This window comes from Gymnodraco acuticeps, unplaced genomic scaffold (genome assembly GCF_902827175.1).
Source record: "Gymnodraco acuticeps unplaced genomic scaffold, fGymAcu1.1, whole genome shotgun sequence".
Taxonomy (NCBI): Eukaryota; Metazoa; Chordata; class Actinopteri; order Perciformes; family Bathydraconidae; genus Gymnodraco; species Gymnodraco acuticeps.
The window spans coordinates 963,960-986,872 of record NW_022990125.1 but is presented as its reverse complement, the minus strand read 5'-3'; the positions used below and the strand labels follow the sequence as shown (position 1 = coordinate 986,872).

Below are 22,913 nucleotides of genomic sequence, written 5' to 3'. Positions count from 1 at the left end.
TTCCCACAGCCAAGGTAACCTCAACACAAGTTATGAAAACTACCTATCCATCAGAAGAAAGTGAAAGTCTGCCTTAATCAAAAAACAATGCTAAAAAATAAACTATGTTCTAAAGTATGTGGAATTCGACCGATTGTAGTTATGAGGGTCCTTTACTGTTTAAACATCACAATGCCCCAGAGCACAAAACCTAGTACATGAAGAAATTATGTTCCCAGTTTGATGTTGAAGAACTTAACTAAGTTTGAAAAAGAAATACTGACCTTAGTAATAGCAGTTCAGATTGTTTTATCAACTTCAGCCAAAATGATTAGTGCTAATGCTGTTTACAGCATTGCACTATAGTCCTTCAAAAATGTATTCTTCTTCCCCTTATTATTAGTGCGAATGCTGTTTACAGCATTCCACTATAGTGCTTCAAATCTTTATTCTTCCCCTTATTATTATTTCAGCCAATACTTTGGCACTCCATAACTTCAGCTTATTTTCAGCTACAGAAACCATTCAAATATTAAACTATTCAGCCTGTTCAGGAATCGATGGGAAACTTTCAACTTTTTCAAAATATTTCATACTTTTTGAAATATTCAGCTTTTTAAACTCTTTTTTTTAACATTGAAGTCAATGGGAAGAGCCTTCAAATCCACTTTTCCTACACTTTGCGCCAAATGCATCTCCTTCCACATAATTTCAGCCAGACACTTCATTCCAACTTTCAAATGATCACAATACCTTCAGCTATAAAACTTGTATAAAATAATTTTGATATCTTTTCAACTTTTTGAGATATTGAATTTAGTTTGGAGCTTGGTAGAGAGGCATTTTTAAGATGTTTACATTAGAGTGGATGGAGCAGCTCATTAACTCTAGAGTGCTTTGATCTCAAAACAGAGTGCAGGACAGCTCAAAATTCTCCCCCAAAAATGTTTTAAACTTGCCATACTTCCCAAACCCTACACTCCTCAGACATATTTTTTCATGGAAAACGTAGGAAAACCTCTCCTAGCTTGTAAAATAAAGAAAAAATAAGAAAAAATATTAAAGAAAATGCCTCTTGAGGGCATTAAGTGACAAAAACGTTCAACATTCCTCCATTGAAGCCCATTGTAATTTCAGGCAGATATTTCCTCATGGTAGCAGCCGCACACCTTTAGTTAAACTGCCAAAAAGGCCACATTATTAAACCAAAACTACACAAAAATTACACTTCAGATACTCAACTTCCTTGACATGCTTCACGTTTTGAAATTTCACAGATATCTGTTACGGTTCTTCCACAAAACGTTCACATGTAAGAGGTTCATCTCTCATTCAGAACAATGGAAACCTGTGATCTCTACAGAGCTCGTTAGTTCAAATATAAACACCTGTGCAATGGAACACGATGATGTCATCACTCCAACTGCCATGCAGCAGACTTCAACAGTCCAGCTGTGAAGACGATTCGGGACAGTCTTGAGATTTCTCCAAATGCCGTTGCCATGGCAACACAATGCTCGCCTTGAAACACGGTTTTCTCATAGCTTCAGTGAAAATACTCCAAACAACCCAGAACTTCACAGGTTTGATAACGATGCAGCCATCAATGCATCTAAGCGTAGTATGGGGTGTCATCAAATGTCATCGCCATGGCGACAGACCACTCGCCATGAAACACGATGAGGCTGTAAGTCAAATCGACACTGTCCAATCGTCCCCCAATCTTCACTTGTATATCACCGGTCCATGCCTCAAGAGCTCTACGCCAAATCTGAGATCTCACCATATGCCGTTTCCATGGAAACGCATCCCTCGCCATACAACTTGATGTCGCTATAAGTCCAATGGACACGGTCCAATCGTCCCCCAATCTTCACTTGTATATCACCGGTCCATGCCTCCACAGCTCTACGCCAAATCTGAGATCTCACCATATGCCGTTTCCATGAAAACGCATCCCTCGCCATAAAATATGATGTCACTATAACTCCTATGCAAATGTTCAAAGAGTGCTCAATCTTCACATGTGTGCTAACAGTCCAGCCGTGAAGACATCTACGTGACAGTTTTGAGATTTCTTCAAATGCCGTTGCCATGGCAACACAATGCTCACCATGAAACACGGTTTTCTCATAACTTCAGTGAAAATACTCGAAATGGCCCAAAACTTCACAGGTTTGGTAACAATGCAGCCATCAACACATCTAAGAGTATTATGGGATGTCATCAAATGCCGTTGCCATGGCGACAGATCATTCACCATCAAGTTAGTTCAAAAGTTTCCCAAGCCTTTTTACTTTCTTTTCTCATCTTAATACAAATTCATTCACTACTACTTACATATGATATTTAACTCCTTCAGCCTATTTTCAGCTGCATAACCCATTCAACTATTACATTATTCAGCTATTTCAGGACATCAAGGCTATACATGTTGTTGTTTATACCTTTTTTAAACCTTTTCTTTTAAATATTCAGCTTTTTCTGCATTTTTTTAGCTAAAAGCAGCTACCATTCAGCTAATAACATATTCAGCTTTTTCTGCATTTTCAGCTAAATTCAGCCATAAATGTTCACAGTTTACAGCATTCGCACGCATTTTCTGCAAGAAATGCATTTTCTAGTTATTATTATTATTATTATTTCAGCCAATACTTTGGCTTTCCATAACTTCAGCTTATTTTCAGCTACAGAAACCATTCAAATATTAAACTATTCAGCCTGTTCAGCAATCGATGGGAAACCTTCAACTTTTTCAAAATATGTTATACTTTTTGAAATATTCAGCTTTTTACACTCTTTTTTTAACATTGAAGTCAATGGGAAGAGCCTTCAAATCAGCCAATACTTTAGCTCTCCATAACTTCAGCTTATTTTCAGCTACAGAAACCATTCAAATATTAAACTATTCAGCCTGTTCAGGAATCGATGGGAAACCTTCAACTTTTTCAAAATATGTTATACTTTTTGAAATATTCAGCTTTTTAAACTCTTTTTTTAACATTGAAGTCAATGGGAAGAGCCTTCAAATCAGCCAATACTTTAGCTCTCCATAACTTCAGCTTACTTTCGGCTACAGAAACCATTCAAATATTAAACTATTCAGCCTGTTCAGGAATCGATGGGAAACCTTCAACTTTTTCAAAATATTTTATACTTTTTGAAATATTCAGCTTTTTAAACTATTTTTTTAACATTGAAGTCAATGGGAGATGCCTTCAAATCCTGTTTTCCTACACTTTGCGCCAAATGCATCTCCTTCCACATAATTTCAGCCAGACACTTCATTCCAACTTTCAAATGATCACAATACCTTCAGCTATAAAACTTGTATAAAATAATTTTGATATCTTTTCAACTTTTTGAGATATTGAATTTAGTTTGGAGCTTGGTAGAGAGGCATTTTTAAGATGTTTACATTAGAGTGGATGGAGCAGCTCATTAACTCTAGAGTGCTTTGATCTCAAAACAGAGTGCAGGACAGCTCAAAATTCTCCCCCAAAAATGTTTTAAACTTGCCCTACTTCCCAAACCCTACACTCCTCAGACATATTTTTTCATGGAAAACGTAGGAAAACCTCTCCTAGCTTGGAAAATAAAGAAAAAATAAGAAAAAATATTAAAGAAAATGCCTCTTGAGGGCATTAAGTGACAAAAACGTTCAACATTCCTCCATTGAAGCCCATTGTAATTTCAGGCAGATATTTCCTCACGGTAGCAGCCGCACACCTTTAGTTAAACTGCCAAAAAGGCCACATTATTAACCCAAAACTACACAACAATTACACTTCAGATACTCAACTTCCTTGACATGCTTCACGTTTTGAAATTTTACAGATATCTGTTACGGTTCTTCCACAAAACGTTCACATGTAAGAGGTTCATCTCTCATTCAGAACAATGGAAACCTGTGATCTCTACAGAGCTCGTTAGTTCAAATATAAACACCTGTGTAATGGAACACGATGATGTCATCACTCCAACTGACATGCAGCAGACTTCAACAGTCCAGCTGTGAAGACGATTCGGGACAGTCTTGAGATTTCTCCAAATGCCGTTGCCATGGCAACACAATGCTCGCCTTGAAACACGGTTTTCTCAAAGCTTCAGTGAAAATACTCCAAACAGCCCAGAACTTCACAGGTTTGATAACGATGCAGCCATCAATGCATCTAAGCGTAGTATGGGGTGTCATCGCCATGGCGACAGACCACTCGCCATGAAACACGATGAGGCTGTAAGTCAAATCGACACTGTCCAATCGTCCCCCAATCTTCACTTGTATATCACCGGTCCATGCCTCAAGAGCTCTACGCCAAATCTGAGATCTCACCATATGCCGTTTCCATGGAAACGCATCCCTCGCCATAAAATATGATGTCACTATAACTCCTATGCAAATGTTCAAAGAGTGCGCAAACTTCACATGTGTGCTAACGGCCCGTCCACACAGCAGCTTTGAACAAATCTTGAAAATCTAGGAGCTGGGCGTGTCTGACAGCTTGGGGATTTTTTGCGAGCAACACGACCAACAACCAATCACATGAATCTCCCGCCCCCGACATACAAAGCAAAAAAAAACGGGGATTTTATGCGAGCAATATATATATATATATAAACTCCCCAAACAGGCGAAAACCTACCAGTTTCACCCACTGTCTCTGCCACCTCCCTCCATGCCTGGTTCCTCCGGTTTGTATCCCGGTAAATAGTCTGGTCGTAAAGAACCGGGTGATTTGCTACCGTAATTTCTCGTTTGGAATATGAGGAAATGAACTGCGGGTCTGGTTCTCCCAGCTTGCACGCGGTTTGATTGGCTAGCGCTTGAAATGTCAGATTTGCATAAACGGATCTGATTGGCTGTCGCTTCCAGCTCAGCCTCAAAAGTTGAACATTGTTCAACTTTTGAATCCTGAACATCCTGGAAATCCTGGAAATCTTCGCCTCGCCCCCCCACAATGCAGTTCGGCGACAAGCGAGGGAAAGTGACGTCATCCCCATTCAAAGTTAATGGGCGGAGACGCGCTGGAAGCGGTGGACAAATCGCCAAAAGCTGCTGTGTGGACGGGCCGTAACAGTCCAGCCGTGAAGACATCTACGTGACAGTTTTGAGATTTCTTCAAATGCCGTTGCCATGGCAACACAATGCTCACCATGAAACACGGTTTTCTCATAACTTCAGTGAAAATACTCGAAATGGCCCAAAACTTCACAGGTTTGGTAACAATGCAGCCATCAACACATCTAAGAGTATTATGGGATGTCATCAAATGCCGTTGCCATGGCGACAGATCATTCACCATCAAGTTAGTTCAAAAGTTTCCCAAGCCTTTTTACTTTCTTTTCTCATCTTAATACAAATTCATTCACTACTACTTACATCTGATATTTAACTCCTTCAGCCTATTTTCAGCTGCAGAACCCATTCAACTATTACATTATTCAGCTATTTCAGGACATCAAGGCTATACATGTTGTTGTTTATACCTTTTTTAAACCTTTTCTTTTAAATATTCAGCTTTTTCTGCATTTTTTTAGCTAAAAGCAGCTACCATTCAGCTAATAACATATTCAGCTTTTTCTGCATTTTCAGCTAAATTCAGCCATAAATGTTCACAGTTTACAGCATTCGCACGCATTTTCTGCAAGAAATGCATTTTCTAGTTATTATTATTATTTCAGCCAATACTTTGGCTTTCCATAACTTCAGCTTATTTTCAGCTACAGAAACCATTCAAATATTAAACTATTCAGCCTGTTCAGCAATCGATGGGAAACCTTCAACTTTTTCAAAATATGTTATACTTTTTGAAATATTCAGCTTTTTACACTCTTTTTTTAACATTGAAGTCAATGGGAAGAGCCTTCAAATCAGCCAATACTTTAGCTCTCCATAACTTCAGCTTATTTTCAGCTACAGAAACCATTCAAATATTAAACTATTCAGCCTGTTCAGGAATCGATGGGAAACCTTCAACTTTTTCAAAATATGTTATACTTTTTGAAATATTCAGCTTTTTTAAACTCTTTTTTTAACATTGAAGTCAATGGGAAGAGCCTTCAAATCAGCCAATACTTTAGCTCTCCATAACTTCAGCTTACTTTCGGCTACAGAAACCATTCAAATATTAAACTATTCAGCCTGTTCAGGAATCGATGGGAAACCTTCAACTTTTTCAAAATATTTTATACTTTTTGAAATATTCAGCTTTTTAAACTATTTTTTTAACATTGAAGTCAATGGGAGATGCCTTCAAATCCTGTTTTCCTACACTTTGCGCCAAATGCATCTCCTTCCACATAATTTCAGCCAGACACTTCATTCCAACTTTCAAATGATCACAATACCTTCAGCTATAAAACTTGTATAAAATAATTTTGATATCTTTTCAACTTTTGAGATATTGAATTTAGTTTGGAGCTTGGTAGAGAGGCATTTTTAAGATGTTTACATTAGAGTGGATGGAGCAGCTCATTAACTCTAGAGTGCTTTGATCTCAAAACAGAGTGCAGGACAGCTCAAAATTCTCCCCCAAAAATGTTTTAAACTTGCCCTACTTCCCAAACCCTACACTCCTCAGACATATTTTTTCATGGAAAACGTAGGAAAACCTCTCCTAGCTTGGAAAAATAAAGAAAAAATAAGAAAAATATTAAAGAAAATGCCTCTTGAGGGCATTAAGTGACAAAAACGTTCAACATTCCTCCATTGAAGCCCATTGTAATTTCAGGCAGATATTTCCTCACGGTAGCAGCCGCACACCTTTAGTTAAACTGCCAAAAAGGCCACATTATTAACCCAAAACTACACAACAATTACACTTCAGATACTCAACTTCCTTGACATGCTTCACGTTTTGAAATTTTACAGATATCTGTTACGGTTCTTCCACAAAACGTTCACATGTAAGAGGTTCATCTCTCATTCAGAACAATGGAAACCTGTGATCTCTACAGAGCTCGTTAGTTCAAATATAAACAACCTGTGTAATGGAACACGATGATGTCATCACTCCAACTGCCATGCAGCAGACTTCAACAGTCCAGCTGTGAAGACGATTCGGGACAGTCTTGAGATTTCTCCAAATGCCGTTGCCATGGCAACACAATGCTCGCCTTGAAACACGGTTTTTCTCAAAGCTTCAGTGAAAATACTCCAACAGCCCAGAACTTCACAGGTTTGATAACGATGCAGCCATCAATGCATCTAAGCGTAGTATGGGGTGTCATCGCCATGGCGACAGACCACTCGCCATGAAACACGATGAGGCTGTAAGTCAAATCGACACTGTCCAATCGTCCCCCAATCTTCACTTGTATATCACCGGTCCATGCCTCAAGAGCTCTACGCCAAATCTGAGATCTCACCCATATGCCGTTTCCATGGAAACGCATCCCTCGCCATAAAATATGATGTCACTATAACTCCTATGCAAATGTTCAAAGAGTGCGCAAACTTCACATGTGTGCTAACGGCCCGTCCACACAGCAGCTTTGAACAAATCTTGAAAATCTAGGAGCTGGGCGTGTCTGACAGCTTGGGGATTTTTTGCGAGCAACACGACCAACAACCAATCACATGAATCTACCCGCCCCCGACATACAAAGCAAAAAAAAAACGGGGATTTTATGCGAGCAATATATATATATATATAAACTCCCCAAACAGGCGAAAACCTACCAGTTTCACCCACTGTCTCTGCCACCACCCATCCCTCCATGCCTGGTTCCTCCGGGTTTGTATCCCGGTAAAAGTCTGGTCGTAAAGAACCGGGTGATTTTGCTACCGTAAATTTCTCGTTTTGGAATAGAGGAAGGAAATGAACCTGCGGGTCTGGTATCTCCAAGCTTGGCACGGCCTGGTGGTTGATTGGCTAGACGCTTGGAAATGTCAGATTGCAGAAACGGATCTGAATGGCTGTCCGCTTCCGCTCAGCCTGCAAAAAGTTGAACATTGTTCCAACTTTGGAATCCTGAACATCCTGGAAATCCTGGAAAATCTTCGCCTTCGCCACCCCACAATGCAGTTTCGGCGACAAGCGAGGGAAAAGTGACGTCATCCCCATTCAAAGTATAATGGGGCGGAGACGCGCTGGAAGCGGTGGACAAATCGCCCCAAAAGGCTGCTTGTGTGGACGGCCGTAACAGTCCAGCCCTGTGTGAAGACATCTTCTAGGTGAGACAGTTTTGAGATTTCTGTCAAATGCCTTTGCCATGGCAACACACTGATTCCACCATGAAACCACGGTTATTTCCTCATAACTTCAGTGAAAATACTCGAAATTGGCCCAAAACTTGCATCAGGTTTTGGGTACACAATGCAGCAATCAACACATCTAAGGAGTATTGAATGGTGATGTCTGTCATCAATGCCGGTTGCCATGGCGACAGATCATTCACCATCAAGTTAGTTCAAAAGTTTTCCCAAGTCAGCCTTTTTACTTTCTTTCTCATCTTAATACAAATAATTCCACTACTACATTAATCTGATATTTAACTCCTTCAGCCTAATTTCAAGCTGCAGAAACCCATTCAAAACTATTACATTATTCAGCTATTTTCAGGACATCAGGCTATACATGTTGTTGTTTCTACTTTTTTAAACCTTTTCTTTTAAATCTTCAGCTTCTTTTCTGCATTTTTTTTAGCTAAAAGCAGCTACCATTCAGCTAATAACATATTCAGCTTTTTCTGCATTTTCAGCTAAATTCAGCCATAAATGTTCACAGTTTACAGCATTCGCACGCATTTTCTGCAGGAAATGCATTTTCTAGTTAGTTCTGTTAATATAACTCTCTGGCCTCAACAGGAAATATGAAGTGCTGAAACAAACACAGCGTCTTAACCACACACACAACAGAAATCAGGAGGATTGTAATCACCATTCTCCTGTGAAACCCTTTAAAAGTTGATATCGACCTTGCTGCAGGAAAGAGAAGCGCAAGTTCACAGAAACTTTCCAACATCACTGACATTAAACGCAACAATTATAAAGGCTGTATAACACTGACTGCCATGTCTACAGCACATGATCAATCATGAAGGTAAGGTCTGTACAAATGTGTTGATCAAACCCTTTCACGTGTGAAAGTCATTGAAGTGTTCAAAGGGAACAATGGGCTTTGAGGGACTGTGAGACTGACCGTTGAGCGGCCCGACCAAGCAAGGAGGCAGAGGCAGAACGTCCAAATACAACCCGGTGTGGGCATTTATTAACTCATGAACACATGACACACAGCCTCAATCCTGCTGAACATGTGCACACCGTCACCAACCACAGGGATCTCCCACACACTACCAGCCTCCAAACAGACAGGGCAACAGGGACTAAATACACACACTAATCAGCAATTAGACACAGGTGGGGGGAGGAGACAACACAGGGCACCAGGTGCACACAATCAACAGCCACAGACATGGGGAAAGGGAACACTTTTAACATAAAACCAGCAAACAGAGACAGACAAACTAAAACACATACAGATGCACACACTACCTACATTTCGCCACCAACAAAGCTACACAATCCGTAACGGAGGCCGAGATCTATGGCCCCAGAGATCACCTCCGTTACAGGGACACAGAAAAACACAGCTGACCACAGAGCAGCTCCTTAAAGGCAAAGTGTGCCTTGCTCAGAGGTCTGACAGCTGAACTTGTTAAGGGTGGAATTACTCCTCCTGTGCCATGACCCACAGGGATTCTGAGTAATCAATCTATATTCTTTACACACAGGACATGACATGAGACTAGATGGGTTCAAGGTATGATATCAAATCAACAATATGCACAAGTGGCTAATGAACTGACAAACACCATGGTTCATGTAACAACTTGGCTGGAACAATGCTGTTTGCAACTAAATATTTGTAAAACAGTATGCATCTTCCTCACCAAAACAAAGTCCTCTTGTGTTGCGCCAGATGTTTTTGTATCAGGGGAGAGGCTGCAGGTGGTGTCACAATACAAGTACCTTGGAGTCATGATTGATTCAACACTCAATTTCAAGGCTCAGGTTCAAAAAATATGTAATAGGGTCAAATTCAGTCTGTCGAATTTTAGGTTCACCAGATATTACATGTCAATTGAGGCATCTCTGATGTACACACACTCTATGGTTCTCTCACACATCACCTACTGTTTAACTACCTGGTCACATGCCAGTACAACAACATGAAAACCAAACAGCGAGGTGCAGCGAGAGGAGATTCCATTATTCCACTCAGAAAAAGTTCTTTCAGTCAGTCTTCATTTTCTGTTAAAGCTGCTCAGCAATGGAACTCAATCCCACCTCCAATCAGAGACCAGACCACATTCACTTTATTTAAATCAAAACTCAAAATATGGTTAATGAGGAATCAGCTCTGCCAACACTGACCCAATCTTCTGCTCCTTACAACCCACTGCCTGTGTTCATGTTCTTTTGTTTTGTTTTATTTGTTTTGTTTTAATGTTCTGTATTTTAAATTGTTTTATTTAAGTATCCCAGTAATGTCTGTTGCATGTTTTAAATGTATTGTATTTACTTGTTTAAAATGAAATGTGTTTTAGGTTGACCTTTAAAATCTGTCCAGGGACTACAGATGAAAAATAGCCTCTTGGCTAACTCTGGCATGTTTACAGAAATGTTCATTAATGTGCACTGTCCCTGTTAAATAAATGAATAAATGAATGAATGAATAAATAAATAAATAAATAAATAAATAAATAACAGCAGAGGATCGCAGCAGAGAAACAGGGGGGGCTGCGCTGATGGCATTGCCGCACACTGTGCAATCATCTTCCACAGCACTTACCAGGTTCAATGTAACCCTTTATTTGAAAGAGCCAGAGAGAGAGAGGGAGAGGGGGAGGAGAAGCTGCAAGTGTTTCTCACTCACCTTTTGCAATGCTTGGTAATATCTCACTTAATGTCCGGAAGGTAAAGATCCCTTTGGAAGAAACAGGCTGCATCAAAATGTTGATAGAGTATTGAACAGGTCTGCATGGTGTTTATTTGTCAGGTAACACTGGCAAATATTTGTGTTTACAGAGCAGCAGTAGCTCAGTCCGTAGTGACTTGGACTGAGCAAGGCTCCAACCCCTACACTGCTCCTGGGCGCTGCTCCTAATAGTAAGATGGGTTAAATGCAGAATCTGGGGCGGCAGTAGCTCCTTCTGTAGGGACTTAGCATGGGAACGTTCTGATTGGTCAGTACCAAAGTATAGAAGAAGCTGATGGACAAACGGTGCTGCTTTCATTATTTGTGTTACATAATATATGGTTAAGAGCGCGCTGCTCGCGTCATGGAGGCGTTAGAAACTTTGTGAATGCTGAACCTCATCTCTCTTAATGCTCTGATTCACTCGATGATCGCACGGGCCTGACACCAAGTTTATCAAAATTGCTAGCTATTTGCTAAGTAAGTTAGCCTTAATTTGAACGTGCCAATTGTATATTTGTGCACTGATGTGTCTGCTTTTTATAGCTCCGCAACTCAGCACCCAAAGTCTGGTGAATAAACAAACTCCATAGTCAGCCGACTGTACATAAAAGGTCATTTGTTTGCCCTGTTTTTGATTAAATGGTGTTGTTGTTCCGGTCTTCGTTGCTGCATTAGCTGGTGTGAGCCGTCCTGGCACAGCCATTGAGAACGTGCCCTCTGTTGGTGGAGTAAGAAGAAACACTTTCCCTCTTTAACATCTACCTCTGTGTTCAGGCCTCCACAAAACCTGCTCAAAGTGTGTTTTCCATAGCTGGCAACATTATAAGTAAGGAGAGATCTTGGCTTCTCCAAGGGAAAGTTAACATGCCATGTTTTGATGATCAATTGACTATGTTTTCATAGTGAATTGTATAGTAGAGATCCCAAATATTTGTTCTCTGTAAATGTTGTTTTCAAGTTATTATCTATTGATTTTTCGTTTCTAAAAAAAACGCAAAAACTATGGTTATGCAGTTTTTTGGGGGGAAAAAGTAACAGCAAAAGAACTGGTATTGAATCTTTTCACTAAGAATAGCAGGGAGTCTGTCTTTACCTACAAGGAGGGAAGGCGGGGAGGAGAACGACGAAACACATTCGTTGTGTACCTCAATGTGAGGATGTGACCATGGGTTTTTTTTAATACTAGTTGAACATTACATTTTTATATTTGTATGTGTTTTTTTATTTATTTATTTTTTATATGTTTCTAGTTATTGTGCTTTTTATTATGTTTTTAATTCTCCCATTGTGTTATTTAATATTGTAGTTACTGCCTGTACAGCACTTTGGTCAACTGAAGGTTGTTTTAAATGTGCTATATAAATAAATAAAGATTGAGATTGAGATGGGTTCAGGCTAATTGGCCCCTGCCTGTCATGTAGGACACTAGGAAGCCTCTTTATGTTGAGGCTTCTTGATTGCAGCAAAATCATTTCTATGCATTTACATACATTACGACCAGGGCCGCCCCTCCCTACAGGCCAATCACGCAGGCTGCATGGGGCCCCGCCTTGTGCAGGGGGCCCCGCCCAGAGGGCCTCAGCTGCTGTGTGCAGTTCTCCGCTCAGTTCTCCGCGCACCCCCCGCGAGAGTTAGAGGTGACAAGGGGAGCACGTCTGTAACCCGACACCGTTGCAATGAATCCACATCTGACCAATCACGGCTTTGATACGGCCACTAGTGCAGGTGAAGGGATGTCGGTGAAAAGACAGTTTCAGTCCGGGGCAAAAAACAAAACATGAAGAAACTAGCGCATCACTCGAAGGTGGGTTATTGTATGAGTCAAATGTACAACTTACGAATGTTGTATAAGTCAAATTGCCAATTGCCATCTTAAAACATCAGCTGCAATTCACGACATGAAGAAGGCAGTCTCTGCAGAGCATATAGGCTAATGGAGATGCAGTTATTTCCAGCATTCTTTATTTACCATTCATTCATTATGTGATGCCTTTTATCTGCTAATGTACAGGAGGAAGAGAGATACACTGTCTGTCTAGTTGGCTTACATAACAGTTAAAGTTTACAGCTTAAAACACATGGAGCATTTTTTCCCCTTTTATTCATTTTTATGTCAATTTGCACATTTCATGGTGACGCTCAGCCTCTCCCCTTAACTCCTAACAGTCATCATCATGTCAACCACAACACAGAGAAACACTGATAGAAATGTGTGTAGTTGTTGACACATTGCTGACAGAGGGAACTAGAATACAGATTTAAGAAATATCAGTTTTTGAGCATGTCATAAGCATGTTTTGTCTTGACTATATTACAACTATATTATAATAAAACAATATAGTATTTTTATTATTGAATTGATTATGATTATTAGTAGAAGTAGTTTATTTGCCTTAATTATGTTTTTATCTTTTTGAGGCTAGTATTTGGCAGGAAATGCAAAATTCACCTGTAAACGCATACTGAACGACATACATGCACATTTACCATTTACCTCACTGTATAAAAAAGTAACCGTTGATAATAATAATAAACAGGAATTATATTTGCAAAGTAGCCTACTTTGTTTCCAAATTATTTTTTTTCACTCCTGTCGGTTGGGGGGGGGGGGGGCCTCATCTCACAATGTCGCTTGGGGCCCCAAGTTGGCCAGGGGCGGCCCTGATTACGACCTCCGTGACCACTGCAATCGGTGCAGATTCACGGAGAATCTTATTTTCCATAAATTATTAAAAATAATTTCAGAGCACACAACTGTCACATGCTACTTGTTTATTTATTATTGTTTATGTTAATAATTCCTGTTAGATATTTCTTATGTTGGTCAGATTAAGAGCTTGCACCCATGTGACATAATCATAATCAACCAAAAGAAGGCAATGTGAAATGTCTTTATTCTTTTGTAAAATGTTTTCTTGTGAATGAATGCTTGGTATGAATGGAACCCCCAAGTGGCCAATAGCCAATAAATAAATACATTATTAAATGAATCAGCGTGTGAATACATTTGGTTAAAGAATTAAAGTGACAAACCTATGCTGGGGAAATCCAGGACATTAAAAACTGAATATCTCTAGGGTTTATAAGGAAATTCAAGAAATGTAGAGTCAGGCACGATTTATAGAAGGAGGTCAGACCTAGTCCCACATCACCTGGTTTATTTAAGCTCCATTTGAACAGAATTACCATCACATGGGGAGGTGGGGGGAGAATATTCACCGTCCCCTTCAGGGAGTTTACTGATCATTCTAGAAGCAGTTTAGACCACCATCAGGAAATTATAGCGCAGGCAGTAGACATGGGAGTGTTGAGGGTGAGGGGAGGTGAGGGGGAAACGTGACTCACACAGACATGACTCACATATCTTAAGAATGATATAGAACGTGATGTATTCAATAATGAACAACCCAGCAGGAGCCCTGACATTTGCTGTTCAAATTCTGAGAGCAATTTTGAGGCATGTATTTTAGCAACCAAAAATACAAATCATGAAATCTGTTTTCATGATATTGACATGGCTCCTTAATGCAAATAGCATATGATAACAAATACTGCAGGAATGGACCCCAAAAAACCTTTCGGGAAAACTGTCAGGTAAATATATATTCCTACAGTATAGCAATTTTCACAGCTCACAAACAAATAAGTGTTACGATTTTAGATGATATATCAATTAGGGGAATATCGGCCCCGATAATCGGCCTGGCCTGGCCGATTATCGGGGCCGATATTCCGCATTTGACCGATTATCGGTATCGGCCTTTTTTTTATCAAATTGCCGATAAAACTTTGGCTCTGATTCTATGGTATTAGTTGTGTATCATAAAGATAAAGCAACACTTTCTCAGAATAAAGCAAAACTATGAGTTTAAAAGAAAAAAAAACTGAGTCAAGCAAAATAAAATACATTTCAAAAATAAAACTATAAGTTGCAAACAAATCATTTGTGTAATCATGTAAACTATAAGCCTTTTTTCTTTATTTTAACATAGGTTTTTGTTTGCAGTTCTTGTTTCTTCTTTCTCAATGACCAGACTTTTGCTCTCGCTGCAGCTTTCTCTTTTGCGCTCCGTCACTTTTTGTTTGAGATTCTGACCCAAACCTCCCAGGTGGACGGGACTTTCAGGGGTGCGTCCCCATTGGCTACTCAGTTTTTGAGTGACAGCCCAGTCCTCCAGCGATTGTACAGTGCAGGCAGCTGCGGTGCGGTAGCTAGCTGAGCGTGGACAGAAGACCCCCAGAAGAACCAGCATTTCAATTATTATAATACTACAAGTGAAAATATATGTAAGTATTGATCATTTGTGTTGTTTGTGCTATACGGTCTGTTTCTTTATTGTGTTAAGTGAGAAGTAAAGCTGTGCTATGAAAGTTAGCTTGTGCTACCTTTAGATCCATAACAATGCAAGCTAAGTAGCCTAACAGTTAGCTACATAGCTAGCAGTGAGTGAGCGTTCAGACACCGGCGCACACACTCAAACAGACTAGTGTGCCAGACTCTACCAACAGGCTTTCATGATTCTGTTTAGATATCCAAGTATAAGCCATGATAGCTTATTTTATTAACACGCTAATTTGATATGAAAATCAATGGAGGCTGAGTTAACTTTGTAGGAAAACCTACCGTCCATGATGCCCCCTGAGCTGTGTTTTATTTGTTAACTTCATATTTTTCATTTCCTAAAAAATTATTTTCCTCTCATATTAACAGTGTGGATCATTGAGACAGCGTGGCGTCCAGAGTCTTATCCCGTTTTCCCACTTCCTCTGAGGGTACAGCACGGAGGAGGGGGGGGGGGGCATGAAGAGAGACCTGCACCATCTTCATCCACACTGGGCGTTGCTGTTATCACTGGCTCAGTGTCATTTCATTTGACCAAATGGCTTTACATATACATTTAATAGATTTTATTATTATCCACCTTTTTGTTTTATGTCCTTTTATTTAAAACATTCTTTGAGACTTCATCTTCTGGTTCAAATTTCAATAAATGTAATTCGTATAATCACTCTTTTGTCTTTATTCTACATGAAAATGTTAGAGATTCCATTCAAATCTGTTGATTATTCATATCTTCCTCAGGCTAGGAATAGTATGTCAAATTTTTAATGCTAAATGTATATCATTTTCTCACAGGATATAGAATGAAACAACACAGTTTGTATCCATTGTGTATGAATGCTTCAGCTCTTCAGACCAACATAGTAAGATGTGAGCATGTTCCTAATTGTGTTGGTATGCAGCCTAGGTCTGGTCTGTTTAATAAAGCAAATCTGCCACTTTTATATTGCAGAATTTGTTCAATTAAAGCAGTCTTTAATTGTTTGTCCTAAACATAGCAATATATGCTTTTGAAATGTAACATGTCTTTGAAAAATAATAGTATACAGTTTATATTGTGTATCACCTTTAGCTTAAAAATACATAGATGTGTTTTTTTAATCTATAAAATAAATAGACAGACACTTTATCAATCCCAAATTGGGAAATTATTTAACAGCAGCAGGTCAGGTATTACAAATATTTAAAGTTGGAATAAAGTATGAACTACACATCACAAGTATAATGCACTGCAATCCATAAAATAAGTCCGATATGTTCATGAAAACCCCCCAGGAGACACCAACACTAACGTGGCCGAGTGGACTCCGGAGTTTGCTACACTGTATGATCTGTGGTGTAGTGGGCTGTCACTCAAAAACTGAGTAGCCAATGAGGACGCACCCCTGAAAGTCCCGCCCACCTGGGATGTTTGTGTCAAAATCTCAAACAAAAAATCAGGGAGCGCAAACGAGAAGAGCTGCAGCGAGAGCAAAAGTCTGATCATTGAGAAAGAAACAAGAACTGCAAACAAAAACCTATGTTAAAACAAAGAAAAAATACTTATAGTTTACATGATTACACAAATGATTTGTTTGCAACTTATAGTTTTATTTTTGACTTAGTTTTTTTTTGTTTTAAACTCATTGTTTTGCTTTATTCTGAAAAAGTGTTGCTTTATCTTTATGATACAAAACTAATCCCATATATTGCGGCCGTTTCTCTGGCTGCAGTCACCACTCTGTGTACACGAGCAATGTCCCGCCCACAGCGCTATCTGATAGGCTATTACTGAAGTGTCAATCAACACTGAAGATTTTCCGGGCGGGAGCCAGCCAGAGAGGCGGGACCTTCTCAGATTACAAGCAGGTGCGAACGAACCGGAAAGAACCCAGACACAGACTGAAGCAAGCAGCAGCGCTGAGTGGCAGAGCCATACATGCGTTTCTAATTTAAATCAGTTTATTGGGATTTTATGAGATAGTCAGACAGGCATTGTTTTTGATTTAATAAATTAAGCATTATTGTTAGTTAAGCATGTCAGCCTGCAGCCCCACTTCTTGTCTCTCTCTCTAACTCATTGCAGATGGCTGCACTAAAGAAAAGGGCACAGAGAGTAAACCAGTTGTAAGATGTTTACAAGTTCATTAAACATAATATATGCTTAAATGCATTTCAAATAAGTTGTGTTGTAGTTTGTGTTATTCTATATGTTGACACCAAGATTTTCTGATTTTACTGCAAATGTATATCGGTTCCAAATGTCGGTTATTGGTCTCCTTGATTACTAATAATTGGTATCGGCCTTGAAAAAGCCATATCGGTCGATCCCTAATATCAATGTATAATCCTGATCATTCAAATTCAATTGGAAAGAAAAGCAATAATGTGAATCATTTTAATATCATGATTCTATTCATTATCTCACACTGATAGATTTGATGTATTGGACAACAGATACAAATGTGCATCCAGCTAACTGTAGAGACTTTAAATTGTGTGCTGGCCCTGCGACAATATCAATCAAATATAAAATTACTATATTTCCATTTTCATACCTCCTTTTAGCACAGGGATGAAACCGAACAGAAAGGGCGACTCGTGGGACCTTTATTGTTTGTTGATCCTAAACACAAAGCAATTCACAGGAAGATGTATTTCCTGAGCACATATCTCTTCACAGTGCATGTGACGCAACGCGAGTTTCCATCAGCAGCAACAGTGACATTTGTTTGCTATAAATAGAGGGCGAACAGGGTCAGCTGTTTATAACACCAGTAATAACAATAGCAGCAGGAGACTATACCATATCATATTTTCAAAGTTTTGCTTTTAAATGCATCTCACAGTCTTTAGTCTCAGGGACCATGAGATATGGTTGGAAGCTTCAAGAAAGCTTATCATTTATTCTACAAGTTGACAGTTTTTCTCATACAGATCCATCAACCCAAGACTTGTCAAAAAAGTATCTTCCATCATCTGTTGAAAGTGACTATAGCTACATTTTGTTGTGTTTTGCCTCAAGCAACCAGTAGCTGGTGACATATTCACCTCACTGACACCATGTTAGTGGACACACAATCTGCTTTAGGGTAGTGGTCATTTTTTATTTGATACAGTAGCAAGATAAATAAAGGCTTAAAGAAAAGCCTTTTTGGCCTGTTGTTAGCACAGGGAGATGATGCCCCCATTACCAATCTCATATCAAGCCATACAAAAAAATGAAATCTGAATTTATAAAACTTCCAGGTAGGAATTTCACACTTTCTCATAATTTTCAAGAAGATACAATGACAAAGCAATAAAAACCCAGTTTTCCATTTGATTGCTGTAAGGGCACGAACACAGGTCAGTGTAACAATTCATCTCAGTGTATAAACATGCTTTGTAAAGTTAGAAGTTTGCAGTGGGTAGTTGTTCATGCAGCAGAAACTGGCTCGAGAGAGTACAGTCCAGGAAGTTGTTATTTTTCCTATGGGGGTGGAAGAAGAGGAGCGCTTGTTGTTTTCCTGTGTGCAGCCTGTAAACGTGTCGGCACTCCTTTCCTGTCAAATGTGTGGCTTTATTTGCCCTACAGGCATTTCTTTAGTGTATATACGTTTGGCAATATCACTACATTGACATACATTACCGTGGGTTAGGGTGAGCTGGGCACCAGGACCTTGAGTGATTCTTGATATGTTGTTTTTTATTAAAATTGTTTGCTGTCAAGTTATTTTTATTTCCTCTGTGAATAGTTTAATAAAGTCAGACTATATATTTTCCCATGTGGTTGTGATGTTCAAGCCTGCCACCAGAGAACCCTATATACCTGTTCACTTCATCAGCAAGATTAGATAAGCCCATAATAAGCAGATGTGGGAGAAGTACTCATATTGTGTACTAAAGTAAAAGTAGAAGTACCAGCGTGTACTGTAGGAATACTCTGTTACAAGTCAAAGTCCTGCATTCAAAATGTTAGTCAAGTAAAAGTAGAAAAGTATTAGCATCAAATTATACTTAAAGTACTCATTATGCAAATTAATCCATTTCAGAATAATATATATTATGTTCTGATTATAATTATTGATGCATTAAAGTGTTATCAAAGCTGGTAAAGATGCAGCTAGTTGTAATGATTTTGAATTAACTTCAGGTGTAACTAAAGTCCTATGTAAGTGTTGTTTATATTTCACATCATCAATCCAAATATGTGAAGTAACTAAAGGCATACAATAAATGTAGTGGAGTAAAAGTACACGATTTAACTCTTAATTATAGTGGAGAAGAAGTACAATGTAACACTTAAGTACAGTACTTAAGTAAATCTACTTAGTTGCTTTACACCACTGATAATAAGTACTGTCCTAGAAATCGTAACAGTCCTAGATGTAAGATCCCAGTATCAGTAAAACACTGTGGTTACGGTCCTACCTTTTATCTGGTAGTCCTCAGAGATGTCTGAGGAGGGGGCCTGCAGCAGAGCCGACCTGCGGTAGACCACGTGGACCCGGCCCTGGTCCTCCAGCTCCTGAGTGCCTCTTTCGAGCGGCTCGATGAAATACTCGTCTGAGTCGGTGCGGATCATCCCAGCCTGCAACAGAAGGCCAGGCCAGTTAATGAGAGTGAGGAGCCATGCTGCTCTACAGCGAGAGGAAAGAGTAGGAAGTATGCTGTAGTACTCTGATACAGCCAAATGAGGCTGAAGAGGTCCTGAAGTCTTACAATCATTTGCCATGAGGACCAGCAATTATGCTTATAGGGTCACCAATCAAAATAAGTTTTGCTAAGAGCTGTGAAGGTGTTTCGAATAATTTTCTATATGTAATTTTTGTAGCAATGGTCTCTTGAATCTATTTAGAGATCTGCTTTATCCTTTGGTAAAAATCTTATGTACTCCATTTATTTGTTTTGGCCAAGCATAATTGGTTTGGGCCTGAAGGAACTATGCAAGTGTTTTAAACCAGCACTGTTTCATAGAAGTCTAAGAGAAAATGACCCTACTTCTAACTTGATTTATTATCTCAGTAGACTCAGTACATTTCAAGTCTTGTTCAATACAGCAGGATATTTATTTTGTAAATTACGTCTGCATTTTGAGTAAAATATACGATAAAGAAGGGCAAACGTTATGGTCGGACAACTTTATGATTGACATGTGGCTGCCACAGTGTTTTCCAGGTTTCTGCGTTGTAACATTTGAATCGCCTAAAAATGTATAGGCCATCACTTTTCTTAGCTCGATCCACTTCTTTTAATTCTGGTTCCAAAAAAAGGTGATGGTATTAGCCAAACTTGGAGCTTAATACCAGTAGCCCACAAACCAATGGGTGACGTCACACTGCGTCAACCTTTTTTAAACACTCTATGATCTTGACTGGTGCGTTCACAGACAGATGATAAAAAACCGACGCAATAATATCCTACCAAACAAAGTCCTAGTATCGATATACAAACATATCCACAAAATAGATGACAATGAACAGACAGATTATGTAATTAATGCAGGAAAAAATGTTTCTAAGTACTGATTGCCTGCTCAAATGTATTTGGTTCTCTCTGTGTGACAATCGTTTCACGTTGTTTTGATTCATTTCCTGCAACTTACAAACTCTTTCCAATTATCAGCTGGTTCCCCGACAGCTGCAGGTGGTAATCAAAACATCATGAGGGACACATTGGAACAAAATTGCTTTGTGATCACTACCTGCCAACCTTAGATTTCCTGCAATAATCCGCCTGCCATGCCTGTAGTTTAGGGCGGATATATCCAAGGCTCACTCTGTCCAGCTAGCATGATGATGTACAAACAACCTGAATGAGCAGCTCATCAAAACCAAGTGATGTGCTCAAGCAGGTGTCAGAGGATTGAAAGGCTGAGTTAAGTCACAATAAACCATACAGGTTAGCATGATAACTACATCGAGCACTGTGCTTTGCTTACCATTCATTTTCTGTAATAATTTCATTTCCCCTACCCAAATGAGCTGTTAAAAAAAGCCTTAGCCATGTGTGATGTTTCAATTCTATGTGAGAATATAAATGTAAAATGCAAATATGTATAATGTTCAACACAGAGCCAGCGGCATCAGGTGAGAAAGGATGAAGACTAATTAATTAAAGTTGTATACAGCAAATGGCCTCGGGAAGTAAAAACTGCTGCTCCTGTGCACCTGTGCGCAGACAGAGCCACCTCTCACAGCTCCAGAGGATTTTTTTTTCTAGCTTTCGGTCACAGGGTCGGTCGGTCGGTCCGGTCTCCTCTGCTGCACCTCGCAGACTTTACCTCACTATGGCCCCTCCGCTAACACTCTGCTGGACGCATATATGGTGCACTGCAACCAACATGCACACTGAACTCCAACTCCCATAGTCCTGAACCTACCCAAAACTCCCCCATCTCTCCTCCTATTCACACGCAATACTGGCTGAACTCCAATTCACTTCTTACCCAAGTTTGCATTTGAACTTGAGCACATCAACAGAATATTCATGTCCTGAGGTGTGGAGCACATAGATAAACAGCCTGCGTGTACAATTAAATTATAAGCTTTGGCATCCTGATGACCTCTTCCCTTTGAAACAGTAGGGGAATTAGATCTCCTAAAAGTTAGTTTTGTTTACTGACATGTTATAACCTCATAATGTGGCCATTATGTTATGATTTGGTTCAGTTTAAGAGGACCAGGTACATGTCTGGCCAAACATCCCTGATAATCGACCAAAGCATTCTAACCAGGTTATGATGCCAATATACATCCTATCAAAACTGTAAAGTTTGAGTTATCGTCTGTCACTTGGCATCATTCCTCTTTGTGGATGTTGACATAAGAAGCAAAAGCCTAAAATAAATTACATGTTGAAAATATATGAAAAAATATATATCTCTTCCTGCAAAAAATGATATCAAAAAGTATTCATTAACAATCAAACCTCTGCTTTAACATTAGATGATAGAATGAGTGACTCGGTAGCATTGTTTCAAAAGCAACTAGTTGACATTACAGCTCTGTAAACCAACAGAGCTGTTATCAAGCAGAGCAGCTCAGAGTAGAGTCTTGTCACTTTAGCTAGTAAAGCCCACCTTAAGTGAGCCTGAGGTGTTGTTAGCTTCAAGGTTAACCTCCTTCAATTTTCAAGTGGCAAGCACTCCACCGAGCTTGGCTTTGTGAGTTAGAATATCCAAAAAGCATGCTATCACTCATACTGCAAAATCTGGGTTTCCCACATAGACTTTGCTTGGGCAGACCGCCCAGGTATATTAACGGCCGCCAAAGCATATTTCGATTAACTAGTGGACAATGATCCCTCGCTCTACGCCTCCTGTACCTGTTCGCTCTGCTATCGCGTGAAGGGTCTGCTAACAAGCGATCAACAGAAAGGTTAATGTTGTTGCACACGTCACAAAGCCAGCGCCCCCCTGAATTCATTCCTGGTATTACACCCATCACCACAGCGTCTTTTCCTTTATTTACTCACAGCACATCTCCCACCTTGGTTCACTGGCAACTAAACAAAGTCACCTCTAGACTAACATGTTTACACCAGAGGAATATTTGAAATAAAACTGGAATTAATTTAAAATAGCATATTCACTTTTTCTCGATCAAGATCCGAAACTTCGTCGAGGTGGCGTTTCAATTTCAGATCAGTTAAGATGAAGCATTTCTTTCAGAATAAAACGAGAGGCAGACCAGAGGCCAGATTGG

At 39.5% G+C, this 22,913-nt stretch overlaps 1 protein-coding gene across 1 annotated transcript in view; it reads right to left on the bottom strand.

Moving 5' to 3' along the window:
* adamts3 (ADAM metallopeptidase with thrombospondin type 1 motif, 3) overlaps positions 1 to 22,913 on the bottom strand; it is a 225,536-nt gene that overhangs the window by 168,693 nt on the left and 33,930 nt on the right. The window contains 1 exon segment of the mRNA XM_034216683.1: positions 19,639 to 19,798. Within this exon segment, the coding sequence (XP_034072574.1) occupies positions 19,639 to 19,798 (160 nt within the window).